Here is a 17,371-nt window from a genome sequence, read left to right as displayed (position 1 = left end):
TATAGCTGTACCAGTGGGGAGTCTTATTGAGGATCTGGAGAGAAAGGGAGAAACCAGCCCCAGACTGACTGTGATCTCTGTGTGCTCTTAAGGGAAATTGTACTTTACTATGTGTGTATTTGTTATCCTTCCCAATGTGGACTCCCCTCACTGGTGTTAGTGGTGAGGATTGAGGCTCCTTGACTACTGGGCCAGCGCACAGGCATCACAGATGCCATAAAGGTATTTAATACACTTAATTTTGTTAAACAGCAGCAGACTTGGGTGATTATTAAGAACAGAGTTTAGTGGCCTTGGTAGCCTAAAATAACATACTATATGTTTGTCATGTATTTTTCACTAGAAATCAAATGTGACGTGCCATATATTTGTCGTGTATTTTTTTTTCACTAGCAATCAAAGGCCAGAAATGTCTATTGATGTATGTGTGACTATATTGAGAAATAAAGCTAAAGATTGTGAGTTTGGAGAGAGAAAATTAACTGCGGTATGGATAGGAATAAAGTACACCTTTGTTAGAGTTAACACTTTGGAAAAGCCGTGAATGTGTATAGAACAGCAGAATTAAAATTAAAATTAGTGAGTTTGCTGAGCATCGTAATGTATGTAAAATTAAAATGAAGCAAAAGTCTGTTAATTATAAGTGAAATAAATCTGTTGTGGAACAGCATAATTTGAAAAATCTTTCTGAATGTATAGCAGTTAAAACAAACAACAACAGAGAGCCATAGCCAGGTCATCTCACATCCTGTTAAAGAACTAACAAAGAGACATACCTTGATCATATGTCATCCTGGACAGTTCCCCAAACTAGTGCCCTTCAACCTAAAGCTGAGGACAAGAAAAGCTTTCAAATCAACAAATCAAGCCACCCCCTAACTGTAGCAAGCTCCTTGCTACAGTTATTAACTTGCTGACATTGTAAATACAAGTGCAGATGCAACATCAACATTCTTTTTAGAAGCTGGAAATGTCATTCATGGCTTCTTAAATAAATGCCAATACTGCACTCTCACCCTATTGACAATTGCTCTCCAAAACAGCTTGTACCCTGGGCAGCCATCCCTTTGCCCCACCCTAGTTACAACTCTGAGCTAGCATTTACTTTTGCCACAACAAAAAAATAATGATCTTTTATTTCAAATGCAAGCTGTCAATAAAACAGCCTAATATTTTGGGCAGAATAACAACTCTGCAACTGAGCATGATTTAACAAATACAGTTTGCAGTTAAAGTTCCAGTGCTCTAATGGAAAATATGCAGTCATTCTAATAACATCTCATACGGTTGAACAGTAAAGGATTTAGAAAATCATTTCACATGAGTCACACAGATGATCTCTCATGTTCATGACGCAGACAATTCACACATTCTTGCAGGAATTGATTTGTGATGGCAGAATTAACGGTTACATAAAGTGGAGGGTTCGCACATCAATGCACAGTACAGTCCATTAAATCAAACAAGCAGAGGTCAGTGTGCAGTGATTCTGAAATGCCCAATGCAAAAAATGTGAACTCTAGTACTTCATTTGATACTTTCAAAAGTATTCTGACTTATCAACAACAGTTGTTAATATCTTACAAGATTTTTTTTAGTGTTCTGAAAATGACACTGAAATGCAAATGATAAAACATATGGTATTGTCACAATGACCAAATGAAAATGTTTCATTTTCTGTCCAGATGTACTATGCAGTCACATCCATGGTGAAATTCATTTCTCACATGGATTGATGATTAGCTATGACAATGTCATGATCCCAAATGATTGAGAGAAATATTAATACACTTTTTGGTATAATGAAACAAGAAATTACATAAAATAATGTTTTTGGCTTGTTGTGTCTCATCAAATTGAAAGGTTGTACAAATCTGTTAAATTTGAAAATGTTCACAAAAGTAATGCCATGGAAGAAAAGCTACCGTGTTTTGTAAAATAGCTACAGAATTATTCCATTCCAAAGACTGTAATTGTTTGATTTGTGTTGACTATTATTGCAAGTACCTTGAGATCATAAAGATAAATGATGCACATTATTACTTGTCTTAATACAATTTTTCAAATCATTGGATTTCAGTCATCCTTGTTCTTGACAATAGTCCATAATTTGCAAGTCAGTAAATGTGCTTATTTTCACAACAGTAGGAATTCTGGCATATCACAACCAGTCCAATATATAAACAGTCAAATGGTTGAGTAGATAAAGAGCAATCATTTTAAATTCAGAGACCCTATGTGCAACTACTGAAACAGTGAGGCAATATGCAAAAACTTGGACTTAAGTTTCAGCTGTAACTCAGAGTATTCTCTGTTCTCTGAGATATTGTGATCTTAAGTAATTGTGATGTGAGTCTGCAGGAAACTAGCCTCTTACAAATAAATAAATAAATAAATTTAAAGGAGAATAATGACTGTTGATATTCCTTTGGTGCATTCTTTGTTTTTTTTTTTGTAATTCTGAGACCCACAATTACAATTGCAATATGGAGCCTTGAGAAATTTATACAGGCTATCAACAGCATTATGTAAATATGTGTTGCCAGCTCACAGCTCAAAGGATGATTGTTGCTTAGCTTAACTTGAAAACAGAAACACATGACTGCAAGCAGATGAGCTATGAATTTTTTAGTATACGATTAGGAGAGGAAGAAAACAAAGTAGTCTACTTTTTCAGTGTTGGTATATCCAGAGCAGGTACCAAATGATATACCTGTTTGATAAGGAACTGAAATATATCACAAATGTGGCTATGACAAGACAGCCAGACATAGCCATTCAAAGTTGGCATAAAAAAAAATTTAAATCCACATAACAAATACTCAGTGCAACAAGTAGCTGTAGTCACTACACAAGCTCATACTCAAAGGTCATATTGGGTTGATATTAAAGGCAGGCAGTTGCTGAGATGCACTGAAAGATGTTTCCATAAGACAGACCTGTCATCAACTCAGAGATGTGTGTTGATGGGTTGCATATGTGTCTGACACCAACAAGGAAAAATAGATTGTTGTGCTTAGATTTGCATGTGTGTGTGTGTGTGTGTGTGTGTGTGTGTGTGTGTGTGTGTGTGTGTGTGTGTGTGTGTGTGTGTGTGTGTGTTCATTCATTCACATATTTGATAACAATCAGACATCTAAGTTGAACACAGTAAATTAAGTGTCTGTAACTGGTGGGCATGTGTACACGTGCATTCACATATAGGGAGGGTTACAGTGGGTTGCACTGTAGGCTGGCAGCAATGAGCTGAAATATATTACTGTTGTTTTTATTTATTCATTCACTTATTTAATCACAATCAGACATAAAGTGGCTGTGGGTGAAACCGATTCACCCATGTTGTTATTTGATCACAGTCATTCATCTGGCTTAACAAGGCTTGTGTGTGTTTGAGCAAAACTAACTGAAATATATTTGTGTGGCCAGTATTATTTGGTACTTAGAATCTATTTTAAGTTTGATCATAAATAGATACACTAAAAGTTGTTGTGCTTTCCCAGCATTAACAGGAAATCACAGTTATGAATAATGAGAATACTTATGGTCAGTATTACATAGTGTTTTACTAGGCTATTGATCCAGAAGGATTTTTAGAAGCCAAGCTCTGCTTTACCATGAATATTTTGGCCCTTCTGATATAAGTATGAATAATCCAGATCGGAGTAGTACATTTACATGTTACTCCTGTTATAAGGGACTAGGTTAATTAGCCAAGGGGGATTTTGTAGTTTCCTGTTCCTTTATCTAGACTACATTTGAATAGAGTAAGGGAAGTACTTTGCTTAATGTAGAAAAGAAGATGATGCTAAAGAAATGTTATCCTCTGTGATACACAGTTATCCTAAGAACATTTATGTTGTAAAAAAAAAATTAAGATCTCTTGAGTGGGTGTTTATTCCATCACTGAATTTTCAGATGTGCAGTAGGTCACAGAAGATAGGATCTGTTGAGGCGCTGTACATGATGCAGAGATTGCCCCTCAGGAACATGTATGATACTAAGAAGAGGGACAAGACTCTGACTGTAGTGTAGTTTTTATGATTTACACCCTTGACTTTCTTGGTGAGAAATCACTGTGGTCACTTGAGTTATGTTAAGTGTTTGGGGAGGTGCATATCTAGGGGGAATTGCACTAAGTGATTAACCTAATAAGTGCTGAATGCAGTAGCATGATCACATCCCTGGACATAGATGCCATACCCTTACTAAACAAACTACACAATGAAGAAGGATTCTCAACCAATAGTGGATACATGGTAATCAAAGGACAGTTTGTTGCACACATACTGTAGTTTAACAGATCCCTAACTACAGAATAAATTTTCAAGGGAATGTTGTTGATGTGATAACTAAAAGGGATGTCATGCATGCCAAAGGAGGCTTTTATACATTTTTTGGCATTTAGTTTTAACCCATAGTTATGACACCAGTTATTTGTTTTTGAAAAGGCCCTGTTGGAGGATCTCACTGTTCTCTGTAGAGTTTATGATGACATGAGGTTTACAGATGTCTACACACTTGATCATCCTCAAACTCTTTCCATTAGCTCAGACCTCCTAAAAGTAAATGCCAAGGAGGAGTGACCCTAGGACTGAAACTTAGAGTACACCACTAGTGACAAGTTGTTTGGAGGAGATAAAGCCACCTACTTGAATTTTCTGGGTTCTGTTTGTAAGCCAATATGTTATCCAATGACCTACATAGGGATTAACAATTCGCTGGGACAGGATATCAACAATACTAAAGTGTGCAACAGTGTCAGACACTTTTGCAAGACCTAAATATGCAGGGTGTGCTGATTTTCCGTCATCTATTGATTCAGTAACCTTCTTGAAGATGCTCGCAATGTTAAGCAGGCAGGATCTACCCTTGACAAAACTGAACTGGCCTGAGTTAAACATTGTAGGTTTCTTATGTCTATATGCATTAATTCCATAATGATCCTCCTCATAGCCTTACAGATGAGGCTGGTCAGAGTTATTGTTTTTTGATTACCCATGTCCATTGATGCCCTGCTTTGTGCAGGGGATGACTGTTGTTGTTCTCCACTCATCTAGCACGAAGCCTGTTTAGAGATTCATATTGAATAGCCTCTGTAGTGGGTTTGGCAGTTCCTATTTCAGGCTAGTCAATAGGCAGCCCAGTATGTTATCCAGATCCATAGAAGGAATGTTCTTGGCCTTAAAAAGTGCTCTGAGGACTTGTTCTTGTGAGAATTGAGGAGGTTGTAGATGGGGTATCTGATCTGGGAATGTAGGGGGAGAAAGGGGATGATGTTAAAGCTAAGTTTATCTGCTAAATTGGCTATGTACTCAGGGTCTGAGTATGTGATAATCATTTACTATTAGTTCTGTGCAGTTCTCTGCATTGTTTCTGAGGTTTCTAGCATAGTTAAAGAATGCTTTATGGTTGTCTTTCGCCTGAGTAGCTATTTTACTTCATATCTAGCTTTGGTTGATTTGATCAGAGACCAGAATTCCTTGTTAAGTTTAATTAAGAATGTTTTTAATGTTTTCATTATTGCATGAAATGATTTTTTTTCTTTTATTGTAGTGTTTGTTTATATTTGGTTCCAACATAGTGGTTTACTGTTAAATTTGGTAATGTATTTACCTTGGAGGGGGACATATGCATCCATGCAGCCATTCACTCATGCATAAAATTTGGAGGTATAGGATTCAGCATATGCACTGAGGTCATCAAGTTGGAGGAGGATGTTGAATTTAGCTAAGTTATATTTCAAGTTTTCATAGATAGTCTTCTCATAATCTCTGAATACCAAAGTATTTGAGGATGCTTCCAGCTTCAGACGTATGATGAATGTGACTGATTTATGGTCTGATTTGATGAGGGTGGTAGTTATAACTGGTGATCAACAAAGCTGTTCCATATTGTTGTGGACCAAGTCCAGGATTTTGTCTCCCCTAGTTGGGGTGCATACTAACTGGTCCAGAGAGTTTGTGTTTATGAAGTCTAGAAATCTCTGGGCATACATGTTTGAGGATGTATAAGTATCCCATTTGATGGATGGGTAGTTGAAGTCCCCTAGGAGAATGGCATTTAGCCTAATGAATATGGACTCTATACTAGTCAGAATTTAGCTCATGTGTTGAGTTTTATGGTGTTATAGGGGAAAACTATTCAATCTCATTATAGTCTGAAATTAACTATTTCTTTCTTCGACTAGCCATGTCATGTATTCTGATCAGGAATACTATTGCGGGAAGACTTTTTAACATGTGGAGTAGTGTCCTGTTAGATATATGGTATTATAACTATGCTGAGAGCTAATCCTGACTTAATATAGACCTTCTCCCTTCCAGTTAATCCCACTCATTCACTTAGTTATAGAGCCCTCCTTGCTTTGAAGTCACCAGCTACCAGTGGTTATTCAATATAGATGTAGTAGTCAGATGTTATACAGTGTAATTTAATTTGTAGCATGACTGAATACATTAATTTTATTTCACATTACAATTATAGATTGTAATACTATATATAGCACAATATAATACACTATTCTATAGTGTAGTACAATAAATACAGTTACTGACTCAGCACACTTCTGCTGTGCCACTCTGCTTTTGCTTGCTGTGCGTTATGCGTATTTCATGTTTTAAGTTTTTATAGCTTAAGGGATAGATCTAATGTATAAAATGAGAGTACCACTTTAAGAGTAGGACCCATAAGGCTAACCTGCATGTTTGGTATCACATGATTCTGCCTGCTTCGATACCTGCTGCCATGTTAGTAAAATGAATGAATGCATCTATCACTAGCTGCTATGTGTCTGTGCTGTACCACCTACCTGTTCAACTGGTTTAGAGCAGAAATAAGGAAAATGCACTTTAAAGATGTATCACTTTCCTTATGATCAGTATACAGAGTATGAATGTAACATTTGCAAAGAATATACCAGTTTGTACATAATCTGGGATCAAGAGGAAAATGGTATCAAAAATTCTATAAGATTTACAGAAGCCTAATTACATTATCATATCTTCTGCATAGACTGTATTTTTAGAGACGTGTATTTAATTCACAAAAAATAAAATAATACATGTAGGTCCTGTAAAACAAAACACACTATTGAATTGAAAATAATAGACTGAGTAATTGAGATTCATGTTGGGTGTATAGACTTGAAATTCTTAAACAAAATATTACATTTTTATATTCAGTTCTCATCTATTATATTTTTTATTGTATTTTATTTATTTATTTTTTTACTTTTAAAATGTCTACAGGGCTTAATGAAACTTTAGTATCGTCTAGAGTCAGGGTGAACAATAATGCCTCAGATATGGAAGCTAATCCCAATGCAGATATTCAAATATTTCTGAATGTCTCCACAGGTAAGAAAATGTATTGAACATTGCATTTTTTAAATAAAGTGGTAAGGTGCCTTAAGATAATACAGATGACACCTCAAGACTGCAAGTTTATAGTTGCATTCTTTAGTCCGTTGAGTAGATTACGCTGCACCATACATGCTCTGTCATAGGTAGGTTGTTAAAAAAAAACTGAAATTTCTTGTACTGTTCTCTCAGCAAAATGTGTCTTTATCAAGCCTGAGCCACAAAATTATTCTGCTAAAGTAGATTGTGACTTCTAGTAAATGCAAGTCCATATAAAAATGTGTCATTAATGTATGTTCACTACAATGGACATTTTTTTACTAACTGAATTTAGAACTTTTGTTTACAACAAATGAGTGTTTCACAATGTTTATTAAACTGCATTTAAGAGCCTCAAATTTACTGTTTTTGAAGTGAAAGTAAGCAGACACTACTAAGGCATTTTACATAACAAACATGCTAACAGAGTCATCCGTCTTCAGAATGTGCTTGTTTGGTAAGACTTCATGGACATCCTTTAGAATGCACTAGTGAGGCAGGGCTTCTCAGACAGCTACAGCTGAAGTGAGAATACAAGTGAGACCTAGGAGTTGTAAGGATTCAGATCAAGAAACAACGAAAGTGATACGTTATACAGCAAGGTTCATGCATATACAATAATGAATACTGTGAATGAAACATATGAGAATACATATTACTGGACATGCTGTAGACACATGGCATCTATACTTATGATGTGTGAGAACTGCAAAATGAAAAAAGAACACAGTATGAACAGTGGCATCCTAAGATACACTTGGAAAAAAATGTGAGCAACTACCTACAGGCTTCCTAAGATACATTTAGAAAAGAATATGAGCAACTATTTACACCCATAGCTGTATGGTACACTACTATCATTATGTAAGTGATGGTAAGAACTAATGTAGGTAGCCAGCCTAAAGAAGAAGGATATTCAAAAATATCATCTTTGTTGGGCACATTGTGCTTTGTCAGAAAGAGAAAATCTAGATGAAAGAGTTACCCCACTATAACTGCACACTACTTTTGCAGAAATGTTAGTAGTGTATGGTGTATATATATATATATATATATATATATATATATATATATATATATATATATATATATACACATATATACACACACACGCACACACACACACACACACACACGCACGCACACACACACACACACACACACACACACACACACACACACACACACACACACACACATCTATATGGATCCCTATCAGATGATAGAAATTTCATTTGACTGAATCCCATTTGACTGAGACCTTAAGACTGAAATTTCAAAATACTGAAAAATCACTTGACTGAAACCCATAATACTGAAATCTTACAATGCTAAATTTCAACATACTGAAATATAAAGTGGACGTTATGAAACCAGAATAGGTGGGGGGCTATGTGCCCCACACCCCCCAATTATATATACTAACTCCAGGATCGCACTACAGTGGGGAAAAGGTATATGCCCTATTCTGAGTTTCAGTCATATGAAGTTTCTATCATCTGATAGGGATCCATCTATATATAGTGTATAATATGGTTGAGGTGGAAAACCACGGAATGCACATTTGGTAGAAAAGCTTGTGTGGTTACAAAAAAGAGAATACACAAATAATTGCATGCTTATTTGTGTGAATCTCATATCATTGAATTTAATATTATTCAATTAAAGTAATTATGAGTGTGCAGAAAATGTAATGTTTTAATGAAAAAGTGGTGGTTGTAAAGATGTACAAGACTATTATAGAAGTTGGTGTGAATGCACAAGTGTTTGCGGGTTAGGGTTAGATTAAAGGTTAGGTAAAGTGATAAATTCAGTGTTGCTCATGTTTTGTTTTGTGTGTATTCTGTCGTTCTGTATTAAGTAGTAGTGCTGCTAAGGGAAAGAGTTTTTGTTAATTTTGATCACCACTTTATTCAAGTGTAGTAACCCTGACCATAACTCTAACTCTATCGCTGGCACTAATCCTAGACATTGCATTACTAAAAAGCCTTTCACTGATAGTATCACTACCATGGCGACACTTGATCTTGGTGTTGTAGCTGGTGGAAGCTTTATTAGTGAAACATAAGTATTCAGTGTTTTGTGATTTGCTCTTGAGTCATTCAGTGTTTTGTGATGATCTCTTTTGTTCTTCTCTTGCGTTTTCTACCTTTCATGATATAACTACACACACACACACACACACACACACATATATATATATATATATATATATATATATATATATATATATATATATTTCTTTTTTTCTTTTTTTTTTCAATTTCTTTATTTTGACCATTTTGGCCCATTAAACCTCATTACAGAGAAATCAAAGGAAGATGTCTTGTTCACATTTCCCCTTTCTCCTTTTCTCTCTTTAGGGTAATAGTTTCAGTCAGAGGAAGGTTGCAAACATTTTAAGTCATTGTGGATACATTTCCACAGATTTGTGTTTAGAAGGCATTCTGAAAACTGAGTTCAAGATACAGTTTTTGTCTGAAGCAAGCCTTCAACCATTTCCAAAGATACCCAAAGCATTCTTGTTCAGGATGAGACCATTACAAATGAAAGTGCTAAACAATATAGCCAAATAAGGTGTTTCCTCATTTTTCCAATCAATGTTATTATTCAAGGGGCAATTCTAGTAAGTTTATGGAATGGCAGCCCTACTTCAAGGCTCTGATCTAAAACAGAGTTTGAGAAATTAATCCGGGTCTACTACAAGTGCCTGTGTGCCATTAACTCATGGCACATTTCTCTGCTGCCACTTGCTTGTATTGGTAAGTGTCCTAACTCCCATTAACTTGATCTCTGGGAAGTTACAAATGATGACCTATCCCTTCCAGAACCCTGACCCTGACCCTAAAAGCTCCCACCCAGTCCCTAAGCCTATACTCCCAATCAGTCCCTACAACTAAAATCCCCCTCCCTAACCCTAACCTTCTGATATCTCTAGAACACTCTCAAAGCCTAAAATTCCCCTCTCCTCATAACCCTAACCTTCTGATATCTTCTGATCACTTCCTAAACTAAACCCCTATCACTATTGTTATTCTCCTGATCTCTCCCTAATTCTAAAATCTCCCCTCCCTAAACCTAAACTCTTCCTCTTCATTTCCCTCCCCACGTAACCTGGTCCTTGGGGAGCAATTGCTTGTGTCTGTCTCCCAGGACAGGAGGAGATGGTGCAGCAGCTGCATCACTAAACTCATATTCCAGTTTGAGCTTAAGCAGCTGGTTGGCAGCTGGGTTGTCCAGGTTACAGCCATTTGAATCCCTGACTGCATGCTTGTGGAAGTTGAGCAGCTAGGGCTCGAGCAGCTGTAGAACATCCAGTTAAACCCCCCTAATAATTTACAATTGCTCTATATAAGTATTAAGTCCAAATCAGTATGTGAAGGAGACTCAGTAGGAGACACTTAAAGCAGCTTCATCTAAGGATTAGATGTACTTGATGTTTCCTAAGCAGTGAGCATGGCTGAGAATATTAGTTCAGTTAAAAGTATTCCAAAACAGCAGCTGCCAGCGCTGGATAATTAACATGAAAAGTGATGAAATGAAGGAACTAGATGAATGCTACTGGATCCTGGAGGGTCTCAGCAGCTCAAAAGTTCTAAAAAGATTTTAACACCACTGGTAGCTGCAAATTCATTCCAGGGACTGTACACTGATTCATAGTTTCATAGATTAGTACTAGGATAACTGCCCTTGCGAGCTATTTTAAACCTAGCCAATTATCCCTTGTGAGACTCAAGCCCTATACCTTGTGTTTCTAAGGCAAACACCTTAACCATTAGGCCACCTGATAAAGAGAAAAAGAATTAAACTGGAAGGAGTGGAACAGCCTGTCAGTTAAGACTTAAAACTGAACAGACTTAACTCTGTTCCAATACCAAACCTATGTAAACTCCTGAGTCTTCCATATCTGAGGCATTATTGTTCACCCTGACTCTAGACGATACTAAAGTTTCATTAAACCCTGTAGACATTTTAAAAGTAAAAAATAAATAAATAAAATACAATGAAAAATATAATAGATGAGAACTGAATATAAAAATGTAATATTTTGTTTAACTGTTTATATGCAGAATGTTCTCGTTGACTCAGGAGTTTACATAGGTTTGGTATTGGAACAGAGTTAAGTCTGTTCAGTTTTAAGTCTTAACTGACAGGCATTTTTTTTTTACTTTAGTACCTTCATTCACTGATTGCAATACTTTCTTCTTACTTATTTCTTTCCTGTGATTGCTTTTGATGACTTTACTTTCTGATAACATTAGAGTGACCTTCCCAGAGGGAGCATATTTTAAGGTAATAGTGCTGGTTACCATACACAAGGTCCAGATACCCAAGAGGTACACAGACAAGCCCACTTATGTTGTATGAATTTTGTTTCATATTACTCTGAGGCCTTATTACAACAAAATGAACTGACTGTATGGAGGCTAAATTTGTTTTATTCTATTGTAAATGTGTTTATCAGATTAGAACACTTATTCATGTGGACCCATGTCAGGCTCAGCCCGGGTGCTGTTTCTGCTCAACAAATCAATGTGCAGAATTTAGTAACATAATAAATGACAAGGATTGAAGTAAAAGGAAAACAAAACAAACACAAAAGAACCCAGTTAAATCCGTATAACAGTGAGACATGCAACAATTGAGCAACGGTCCTGCAGTTGAAGTATAGAATTATGGCTATCAGATATTAACAAGCTGCTTCATGAAGTATAGAGTTTGATTCCATTCACTTCCATTTGCCAACTATCAAAAAGTAATTCAACCAGATATTGCTGTGGAGAAATTGGGATAGTTTCCTTGGATACATGTCTATTAATTACTCATGAATAAAGGTTGTTACAGGTATAGAATTTGTTAGCTTTTCCTAGAGTAGGGAGGGAAAAGAAAGACTGGACGCCATATTTGTTTTGATACTTTTGTGTTCACTGTATATGTGATGGGGTGAGTTAATAAGCCCATTGATTTTATTTGATTTAGTCTGAAAAGTGTTAATTTTTTTTTTTTGAGGCACAGAAAATTATCTGTGGAGCATATATGAGCTGGACCTTTATCTATAAACATTCTTGTGTCTGGGGAAGGAAGTGAGACATCTTCCATGCCAAGAAAAGTGATTTGTGAATCTTATTTGCAATTAGAAGATCATGTTGGGAGAATATAGACAGACACTTAGGCATTTGGAAATGTGGAGTAGTTTCAAGAAGCTGGTTGTCCCTGCTTTTTATCTACCACTTAGTTGGAGGTGAAGCTAACTTTTGTTTAATGACAAAGATCACTGCATTGGTTTTCTTGGCATTCAGGAGAAGTTTCATGTTAGATAGCCATGCTTCAAGGGACTCAAGATATTTTACATGTTTATATATATCTATGTATATATATATATATATATATATATATATATATACACACACACAAACACACACATATATATGTTTTGTTCCCTGCATGACCACCAGCAGGCACCAAAGGGGGGGGGGTCCATAATCACAGCAACAGTCCTGCCAATCATGTGCTATCTACACAGAGCAAGTGGCGTATCAGCCATTCATTTTTCCAGGGGAGGTGAGAGTAGGATATTATATAAATAAGCTGTCATATGTTCATACAGGCATCCTCTCCCTTACCTAACCCCCTCCCCCTGACAGCTTGTAGCTCCAGTATACTCTACTGCTCTGCGATGTCCTCATACTTGCTTCTGCACAGGTGAATACCTTTCCATATTATATCTGTCATATAGCCATTACAACTCAGTAGCTGCTCCTAAAATCCCTCAGCAATTTGTTTAGAGTCAGTAGGTGAGTGGGCCATACTACCTCCCTTCCATCCCCACAATGGGCCATCTAGCAATGACTATTCACTCTCCCCATTCCACACTGTTTTTTTCCATTGTAATAAATGCTAATCAAACTCAGGTCATTTTTGTCACAGTCAGGACTTTTTCCATTTACATCACAGGACTGGGTCTGGGTTCATGTTTTTCAGTACTGGTATGTAATGGGACATATCTGTAGACAACTATGCCAAACAAAGTAATGGAAAATTGAAGAAGGTAAGTTGAGAGTTAATCTATGAACATGGAGAACAGGATAGGAAATAAAACCAAGCCTTGAGGAACATCTTTGAAGAAGGGTAGGGGTCTCGATGAGATGTATATGATTTTTATGTTAAATTGTCTGTTTGAGAGAAAGATGATAAATCATTGAGATGTGTTTGGTCTGATCCCTATGGAAAGCAGGGTACTTTGTGGCAGGATATGATCGACCAGGTCAAGGGCTTTAGACATGTCAATAAAGACTCAACCATTAAGGTTGCTTTTGTCCATGTTCTGTTAATACAACATTCATATGGGTCCACAGAGCAAGTGGTGATGATATGACCAGTAAAAAAATCCATGGTAATCTCTAGTGAAGAGGAAGTCATTTTGAATACTTTCACAGAGTTGTAAATAATCAATTTTCCTAGAAGTTTGCCAGTTAATAGTACTACAGAAAAAGGCCTACAGTCAGCAATAGTTTAAAACAATGTGACTTAGGGTAAGATTTTAATAATGGCTTTTATCCATATGTATGGCATTGTGTTTTGTACTAGAACCAAGTGAAATACATGATGTAATGAGGTGAGTATAAAATCCCTGCATGGTTTGACAAACCAGGGTTCAAGATTATGATGACCTGTTAGGCTATCAGTATGCCAATTTTTCTCAAGAAAGGCTTCATTTTCTTTCCTTTTTTTAAGTTTTAATTAAAGTAGAGGTGTGTTGGCAGGTAGGCTGGGGGTTGTAAAATTACCTTTACATTTGGCTACTGATTTATTTATTGATTTATATGCTTATTTCCTAAACATTTGACATGTGAAATAAAACAAGAGAATATATATCATTAAAAGGTAGGGATAAACATAAAATATATAAAATGATAACCCCAGGCATAAAAATGTAATGAAAATGTCTGTCAAAATGTAAGACAGTACATCAGCTTGGATTTAAATATAATCATCTAAAAAGAAGATACTTTATGGATTTTTCTAAAGGTGATTTCAGAGTCACATGCCCTTATCTGACAAGATAGCTGATTCCAAAGGACCAGCATTAAATATCCAAATGGCAAAATCAGCATATTTAGTTCATTTTGGTAGTCAGTATGGTGTGTAGGGGACAAGGACAAGTCAGCCTATTAACAGTAATATGTTAGATAGTGATGCTGATATTGTTTAAACTGAAATTTGTTACACTGGTATGCTTACAAAGTTGGACACTGCCTTATACAGGTGTTAAAGGGGAAAACAAAGAATCTAATCAGAATATGAAAGCCATGAGCCAAGAGATGCAGGCCATCCCTGGCTTCTGTTACTATGTGGTCACAGGCAAACACACGGACTGGTTACCCCATGAATGAAACAGGTGACAAGCCAAATGTTGATACCAGGTATTTTTATCTTTAAATTTAGGAAACATTCTTGGAGAGGGAAGAATATTGTTTAACTATTGTGGTTTACTCTGCATAGAGACAGAGCTGGTGAGATCAGTTTATCTCATTGTGTTTCCATTATGGTAGGCCATCTATGATCATTCACCCCATACATGGACAGCAAAATGTTCAGACTCATATTTAGGATATTGAAGAGGTTTGAGAGCTCATGCAGTGTCCCTGATCCTAGTACCAGTGAGACAATTGACAGTAACCCTCTCATGATCCTACCTCTCATGTGCTGTTTTATTATGCCTTATGATGGGATCACCTTTAACCAGGATTTGGGGGTTAGAAGAAGGCCTATATGACCTCAGTGTCAGGCTTGCAGTCATGGTGATCCTATGTAGCAGTATGATGTAAGTGTGTCTCTATATGACTAAAGCAACAGTAGGTGTAGTGCTGGTGTGAGGCTGTTCCCTGACAGTGGTGGGAGTAGATACATGTGCAGCCAGACCAAGTGAGTAAATGCATCTCTCACAGGCACAGTTGGAAGAATCAAACACTGAAGTATCTGTTAGTTGGTGTATTTTATTGTCTGGCATGCATTGGCTATTTACCAGTGTCTGTCTGTACACTTATGTTTCTGTTCTTAACATCACTTCTTTTATTTGCTTAGTCTTCACCTTTTCTTTTTATAATACCCATGCTTTAAGTTCAAGTCTGCTCCAAACCAGTGCTTAACATTCTTGTAAAGAATTATTTAGTCTGGGGTCACCACTGCGGTGTATTCATTTTTTCTTTCTTCTGGAGTATGTGCTCACCAAGAAGCAGCCACATACACACACACACACATACACTCTTAGTTGTACACACACCCCCACACACACACACACACACACACACACACACACATCACACAGACACACACACACACACACACACACACACACACACACACACACACACACACACACACTTATTCCCTTCTGTTGCACAACCACACACACACTGACACACACACACAGTTTGTAAATTAAAACTATGACCACAGTAGCCTACTCATAACAGGTTATCCTGTTTTTGTGATCACCTAATTAAGAAATGACTTACAGTTTTCAGCACAGTCCAGTACAATTGTGATTACAGTTAACACATACTTGTCTTTGCTTTGTGATTGTTCCTGCACAGTCCTTATCTTTTCTTTGTGATTGTGTCCCACTCTTGTTGGCCTCCCCTAATTCTGTCTGCCGGCCTCACCCCACCCTCCCAACACTTCCCTATTCCCCTCCCCACCCCCATTCTCTGCACTAACCCAACCACTGCTGGCACCAACCCTCCACTACTATAACCTCCTTCTTACTACTCTCCCTTACTAACTACACACCCTACCAACCAATTTCCCTACTATCACATTGCCTCCCACTTGCATATCTTAGCATACATTTCCTATCACTCATCAGTCACCACACTCACCACCACTGCTCTATACTACATACCTCCTCATGCACCACCCCACACTCACACTCAACTACTACTCCCACCACACAACCACTATACCCTCACCACCACTCCTCCCACCAATCACCTCTCCATCCTACCAGCATCCCTATAACCCATACAACTCACCAACCCTACCAATCCCACAAGAGTCCACAACCTCCCATAAAGTTTCCTCATAATCTAACTTAAAAAAAATACCCTTCCTTAAATAATCATCATCTATCAAAGCCCTAATAAAAGACATCCCAATAATCCCTAACCCTACCCTCTAGAACTCCACCCCAAATGCCGCAATAGACTAACTAATAAACTTCAAGTCCACTAGTATAAATATTAAGCCAAGTCTTCTCCATAACTATATGTCTAAATTAGTAGTCTATCCAACAACATCCATGATGAAAAGTCCAAAATGACATTCCTGTGAACAAATACTATCCAGATTACAGAAACAAAATAGTAACCACATAAACCTAGTTTTAAACACCTCCCTACAGGTTACGCATACTAACAACAAGGAGGTCAAACAGCTAAAGGAAAATAATATTATATAAACAAAAAATAATTAAAAACATCCTAATCTAAAATAATAACGAGCAAAGCGGCAAAATAAAATATACCCCTAAGCAAAAAAAAATCAAAACCTCAAACATAAACCTCCTTCAAACCATTACTCCCACCAACATCCCTCCCCCCTCCAGCCCATCTTACTCTCTCCCAACATCCTCCATCACCCCAACCTTCATCACTCTCCCCCCCATTCTGGCACTGGCATTTTCCCAACCCAACACTCCAACCAACCATTACCTGACAAAATCATCTCCACACTCAACTAGTTCAAAAACCGATAAATAAAACTCCAAGATAGCCCACTGAATACCCTGAACACACACTACCCTGATATGGATACATATATATAACAGGCTGCCGAATAGATAAATGCAGATCACTAAGCAACAGACTACTCAAAATTACCTGTTAAACACAAAAACCAAATCTACCAACAAAAATCGTAAAAATTACATTCAAACCTTTCATTCATCTCATCCCTTTAAGACACAAATCTCA

At 37.0% G+C, this 17,371-nt stretch overlaps 1 protein-coding gene across 1 annotated transcript in view; it reads left to right on the top strand.

Moving 5' to 3' along the window:
- Positions 1-17,371, top strand: part of ADGRG7 (adhesion G protein-coupled receptor G7) — a 974,993-nt gene that overhangs the window by 455,049 nt on the left and 502,573 nt on the right. Inside the window, exon 8 of the mRNA XM_044071646.1 lies at positions 7,248-7,355. Within this exon, the coding sequence (XP_043927581.1) occupies positions 7,248-7,355 (108 nt within the window). The remainder of the gene's footprint in view (positions 1-7,247; positions 7,356-17,371) is intronic.

Source organism: Protopterus annectens, chromosome 5.part0 (assembly GCF_019279795.1).
Source record: "Protopterus annectens isolate FY-2018-M chromosome 5.part0, PAN1.0, whole genome shotgun sequence".
NCBI lineage: Eukaryota > Metazoa > Chordata > Ceratodontiformes > Protopteridae > Protopterus > Protopterus annectens.
The sequence above is the reverse complement of the archived record's forward strand: the minus strand, read 5'-3'. Positions and strand labels throughout refer to the sequence as shown.